The 6,000-nt window shown below is 39.4% G+C and overlaps 1 protein-coding gene across 1 annotated transcript in view; it reads right to left on the reverse strand.

The window, feature by feature from the left end:
* Window positions 1–6,000, reverse strand: part of OSBPL1A (oxysterol binding protein like 1A) — a 154,619-nt gene that overhangs the window by 25,527 nt on the left and 123,092 nt on the right. The window contains exon 18 of the mRNA XM_034762783.1: window positions 838–913. Coding sequence (XP_034618674.1) covers window positions 838–913 — 76 coding nt within the window. The remainder of the gene's footprint in view (window positions 1–837; window positions 914–6,000) is intronic.

Here is a 6,000-nt window from a genome sequence, read left to right on the forward strand (position 1 = left end):
CATTAACTGGGAGCAGACTTAAGATTCATAGATAAGGCCAGAAGGGACCACTGCGATCATCTAGTCTGACTTCTTGTATAACAGAGGCCAAAGAACTTTTCTGAATGTATATTAAATATTTGTGACTTTGGGCTTGTCTTCACTATGGGGGTAAGTTGACCTCAGTTACGCTACTCCAGGTAAGTGAATAACATAGCTGGAGTCTATGTAGCTTAGGTCAACTTACCCCGGTGTCTTCACTGTGCTATGTTGATGGGAGACACTCTCCCGTCGACTTACCTTACTCTTCTCTGGGAGCTGGAGTCGACCAGAGAGCACTCTGCCATCGATTTAGTGGGTCTTCATTAGACCCGCTAAATTGACACCCACTGCATTGATTGCAGCAGTGTCGATCTCCCCGGTAGTGAAGACAAGCCCTTCGTTCTAGTCTAAATTTATCAAACTTCAATTTCCAACCACTGGATTGTGTTATACCTTGATCTACTAGAATGATTGAGGCTGACCTGTCACTGAGCTTCCCAGATTTGATTAAACAGACCTAGTCACTAACCCATCTGAAGTACTGTGGTGAATCTGGAAAGTTTTCTACTACAAGTATAAAATGAGACTGGGGAGAGCTCTGGATGCTACAGGATCCTTGGAGGACTATTAAGAGAAAATGCCTTTGCTCTATTGAATAAATTGGCTCTTGGAGTCACCCTTGGTCTTTTTGGTTGTGAGCACAGTATAATCAACAAGTTAAAAACAAACAAACAAACAGACTTCTCAGTTCACATTTTGGTCCTCTTTAGAGATAGCCACAACCATAACTTATCACAACTTATATATTTTACTTACCATTCCAATACATTTTCTTAAGATACTCCAAATACTGAAGTCATTCCTGGAAAACATTGGAGATGGCAAGCTTGTTCTAGGGGGGGAAAAAAGCAAACCACATTTATTTTATTAATCTCTTATCAAAATAATCTCAGTTGTTAACAAGGCTGCAGAATGTATTAAAACTGTTCTAGTTTTAAGGCGCTCAGAACTGACTTATTAATAAGACAGGCCTACACAAGTTAAAAGTGTTCTTTATGTTACAATAGGTAACTTTTGGGAGCTTTCATGAAAAAATTGTTAGGTGACTTTCAATTAGTCCCCCCTGAGCAGTGGTTCTCAAACTAGGGACGCCGCTTGTTCAGGGAAAGCCCCTGGCGGGCCGAGCCAGTTTGTTTACCTGCCGTGTCCACAGGTTTGGCTGATCGCGGCTCCCGCTTTCCCTGAACAAGCGGCAGCCCTAGTTTGAAAACCACTACCCTAGAGGACATATGCAACATGATGTAAATACCCCAAATATTAGTAGTTTTAGTCAAAGAAAATTGTTTCTCTCTAAAGAAAGCAATAGTTCAAACAAATCTATCAAATGATGGTGTTAAAGGAGTGGAAAATTCTGTACATCAGTTTCCAGAACAGTGTTTAAATATGATGCTGTCACCATGCTGGTAAAATCTGCCTCTACTTTGAAAACGTATATTCATGAAAGATGCTGAAGATAATCCATTTACATGTGAACAGGTTTCAGTTTTGTAGTGTTATTAGCAAAAAGGCTATTTAAAAAGTTATATTTAGCCAATAAATTATGTTTATTACCTGGACTGGAAAAAAGTCACAGAAAGACAACAGAAAAGTAATGGAACAGATGAACGTACAACTTTTCTTAGGTAGACAGGGCTAACATACATGCTTAAGCAAGATTTATCCATAGTTTTAGACCAAATGGCTCTAGCATGGTTTGGTGCCTGGTGGGTCATGTGGCCTTAACCTAGATCTTGACAGGGGCGAAAGCTTAGTTCTTTAAGCTGCTAAGACCACATCCACAATGGACAGCTAAACTACAACACTGAACGTTAAGCACAGTTTTATATCCTATGTCCTGTGTAAAAGGGGCTTTAGTCCAGATAATCTGAATCAGAAACCTGGTACCATGAAACAATTACCCATATCAGGAAGATAACAAATCAGAAATCTTATCCAAGGCACTCTCAAACCACATAGTGCTAACACCACCACAACATTTCACTCTACAGTCTCTCTTAAGTCTCAAATTTATGTTATTAACTTTGGCCAAATATTTAAGCACGTGCCATGCTCCTGAACAAAAAGGTTCTCTTTCCCCCAAATCAAGGAATTAAGGGTTTTCAGAAATTTTTAGTGCAGCAATTTTTTTCTTCTTTGGTCGAGGTTTAAGTGAATCATCTTCCTTCGCAATGGCAAAAGCGTTAATTTCTATGAAACTTCATTTGTTGGGTCACTTACCTCTCTTTTGCATGCATCTTTCATTGGTACTTCCATAACAGAAAAGCCATACAAGGGCTGATACTTTAAATTTTCAAAATGTGAAATACTGTTCTCAAAACCAGTAGCTATACATGTATGAAAACATACTGAACAAAGTCTGGCTTAAAAGCAAAGAAATGCCCAGTCTTCTACAAATATATTGGCTCCTACAGTATATAGAAGGGATCGGGAACCTTTGGCACGCGGCCCACCAGGGTAAGCCCCCTGGCGGGCCAGGCCAGTTTGTTTACCTGCCGCATCCTCAGGTTTGGAGGCTCGCAATTCCCACTGGCTGTGGTTCGCCGCTCCAGGCCAATGGGGGCTGCAGAAAGCCGCGGCCAGCACATCCCTTGGCCTGTGCCGCTTCCTGTGGCCCCCATTGACCTGGAGCGGCGAACCGCGGCCAGTGGGAGCCGCGATCAGCCAAACCTGTGGACGCGGCAGGTAAATAAACTGGCCCAGCCCGCCAGGGGGCTTACCCTGGCGGGCCGCGGGCCAAAGGCTGCTGATCCCTGGTATAAAGGAATCTGTGGAAAACAAATTAGTACAAAATTTAATTTGCTACAACTATCCAAAAACATTTATTCACCTTTTGAAGTATGGGAGTTCAGTGAAAGAGGAAATTGGTGTTAAAGAATAGAAAGCTCCTTTTGGATCAAACATGAAAGGAATCACATATCCTTATATTTTAATAGATCTGCTATTCTAAACTTCAGTAATCTGAAATGAAGTGAACTGGTCGTCCTGAAGACTACTAAGTGTAAACATTTCCTTTGTTGATGCTTTTGTGTGTGTGTCCAGAAGAGGACAGTGTCCACCAAGTAATTAAATTTGATCTATTTGTAGTATTTAATTTAAGAATAGACTGGAACAGAGGCAATCTGTGAAGCATACATAGTATTTAGCAATGAGCACTTCTGCACAGAAAGCTATGAATATATTTTTCTAGCTTGCCAATTTATATACGAGGGCGGGTTTAAGAGGAATATTTGGGTACTTTTATTGAAAAACAATCACTGGCTGCTAGCAACGTGTAATCAGCAAGGGATTGTTTTTCAATAAAAGTACCCAAATATTCCTTTCTTAAACCCACCCTCATATATAAATCACCAAGCCGGGGGGGAGGGGGAGAGGAATCATTCTTGTGTGTGAAAGTAATCTTTCATAGATTAAGCCCATTTCCTTCATTGCTTATAATTACATACGCTAAATTTGAAAGTGATGTCTGTTCTTTTCTCCATAATGTGCTCCCATTTATTTTGTTGCTAGAATACCAATTTTGAAAATGTTTTCAGGGAGTAAAAATTACAGACCTATAGATATGGAAAAATAAAGGTAGTCAAATATTAGGCCTACCCATATTGACAGTATCCCACTAAATACGAGAAGTGTTGTTAACTAGAAGATTACCTTCAGTATCTGTAAGCAGATTTCCTTTCAGAAGTCATTTATAGAAGGCAAACAGATCAAGAAAGTTTCAGAAAGTTTCCTTTAGTTTTGCATAATGAAAATATTTGTTCTAATGTAAAGACTAACTAGCAGCAATGAAAGTGGCATGATTTTTAAGGGTCGCACCTCACAAAAATCACTTCTGTCTGGAAAGCATTACTAGTAGGTAACGAAAGATTAATATTGTAGGTACAGTAAATTTATTTTTTCAGCTTGTTTACTTTATGCATTTGACACTTAGTTTGTCTATGGGGAGACAGTGGTGTGTGTGAGTGTGAGTGTGAGTGTGAGAGAGAGAGAGAGAGAGAGACCCATGAAAAGAAAACATTTTTAATCATAAGAAAAAAACAAAACATGGTAGGGACACTCAGTGGCAGTTGTAACAACAAGCTACTTTTAACTTTTCTTTTCTTTTAAATTTATTAAATTGACTTGATTTCAAGCTCTCCCTTTAAATTTAAGTGACAGATTAGACAATGAACATTTCCAGGCTAGTTATATTTCGGTACCATTCTTTTTGCTATTTTTCAATCTTCTGGTCTGAAATAAGTGAAAAAGGCTTTGAATACATTTTAGCTTGATGAAGTCCACTCATAGATCAAACTGGCACCACACCACATTAAGTTCCCAATTACAATTATTGAGCAGGTGTTCCCTGCTCTATATCAGTATTTGCTATATCACCCATATGCAAATCAGATGGATGCAATGTCACTGAGCAGCATCTTACAGCAAATTATTAGTACATTCAACGTTATATTTGGTATTTTCAAGTAATATGCTACCACCTTTCTAGTGGAGTCAATGACAATGCAAATTTCAACAGCTGGTGCACAACACTGAAGTGTTTCCCAACAGTTAATATTAATAACCTGATTGTATCAAGGAGTAACAGAGTGATCACAACAAGGAATATTCCTCATACGAACTAGCTTTGTTTTTCCATTTCCTCGGCTCACCAAATTTATTTGTATTGCTCCAAAACTGAAACAAAGGCAGATGAGAGCCCAGAATGCATCCGAAGAAGTGGGCTGTAGTCCACGAAAGCTTATGCTCTAATAAATTTGTTAGTCTCTAAGGTGCCACAAGTACTCCTGTTCTTCTTTTTGCGGATACAGACTAACACGGCTGTTACTCTGAAACCTGTCAGAATGCTTTTGACAGTAAACAAATGTGACATTGGAGAATGGGCTGGTAAAAATGTTAGCAGGCTGGACATGCAATGTTTGTTCAAGGATCTCCAGCAAGACTTAAGTTGAAAAGCAAACCAGAAAGCAAGCAAGAGTTAAAATAGTAAAAAAAACAAAAAACAAAACAAAACAAACAAACAAAAAAAACGAGATATACTAGTCTGTACGGTGTCCAATATAAAGGAAATCAGATAAGTAATAAGTGCCAGTAGTTATGTCAAACTATGAAGATGAGTCTGTTTAAGCCTTTTAGAGCCCAATTCAGTTCACTTCTCTTTTAAGTATGCAAGAGGAGAAGCTAACAGAGGTTATTAGGTGCTACATATATCTCCTCAAAGCATTCTAAGCTTTGTGTGTTAGTTTGGTGATCACCAAATAAGCTTTTGCACTTTGAGGACAGACTGTATCTAAAGGATATATTCTAAAATAAGCATCCAAGTAGTCTGCATTTAAACAACATTTTGTTAAAAAAAAAGTGTGCCTACAGGTCCAGTTACATAATATGAACAGAACAGCAGTTCCGTTGTGGTGTAATTACTATATATATATATACATACACACATACACACACACACACACACTCGTTCATAAGCCAAATATTTTTGGTAAAAAAGTGACGCATCAAAGAGCGGGGGTCGGCTTATAAACGGGTCTACACTAAAATTTGATGATTTTAAACTATGGAATCATTGAATATCTAATACATTGTCATTTTGTTTGCCTGGAGCGTCAGCAGGCATGGCGCCCCTCAGCTCCCTGTGGCCGCGGTTCGCCATTCCCAGCCCATGGGAGCTGCGGGAAGTGGCGCCACTTCCCGCAGCTCCCATGGGCTGGGAACGGCGAACCACAGCCACAGGGAGCTGAGGGGCGCCATGCCTGCAGATGCTCCAGGCAAACAAAATGACAATGTATTAGATATTCAATGATTCCATAGTTTAAAATCATCAAATTTTAGTGTAGACCCGTTTATAAGCCGACCCCCGCTCTTTGATGCGTCACTTTTTTACCAAAAATATTTGGCTTATGAACGAGTGTGTGTGGT

The sequence above is a fragment of the Trachemys scripta genome, chromosome 2 (assembly GCF_013100865.1).
Source record: "Trachemys scripta elegans isolate TJP31775 chromosome 2, CAS_Tse_1.0, whole genome shotgun sequence".
NCBI classification, from domain to species: Eukaryota; Metazoa; Chordata; order Testudines; family Emydidae; genus Trachemys; species Trachemys scripta.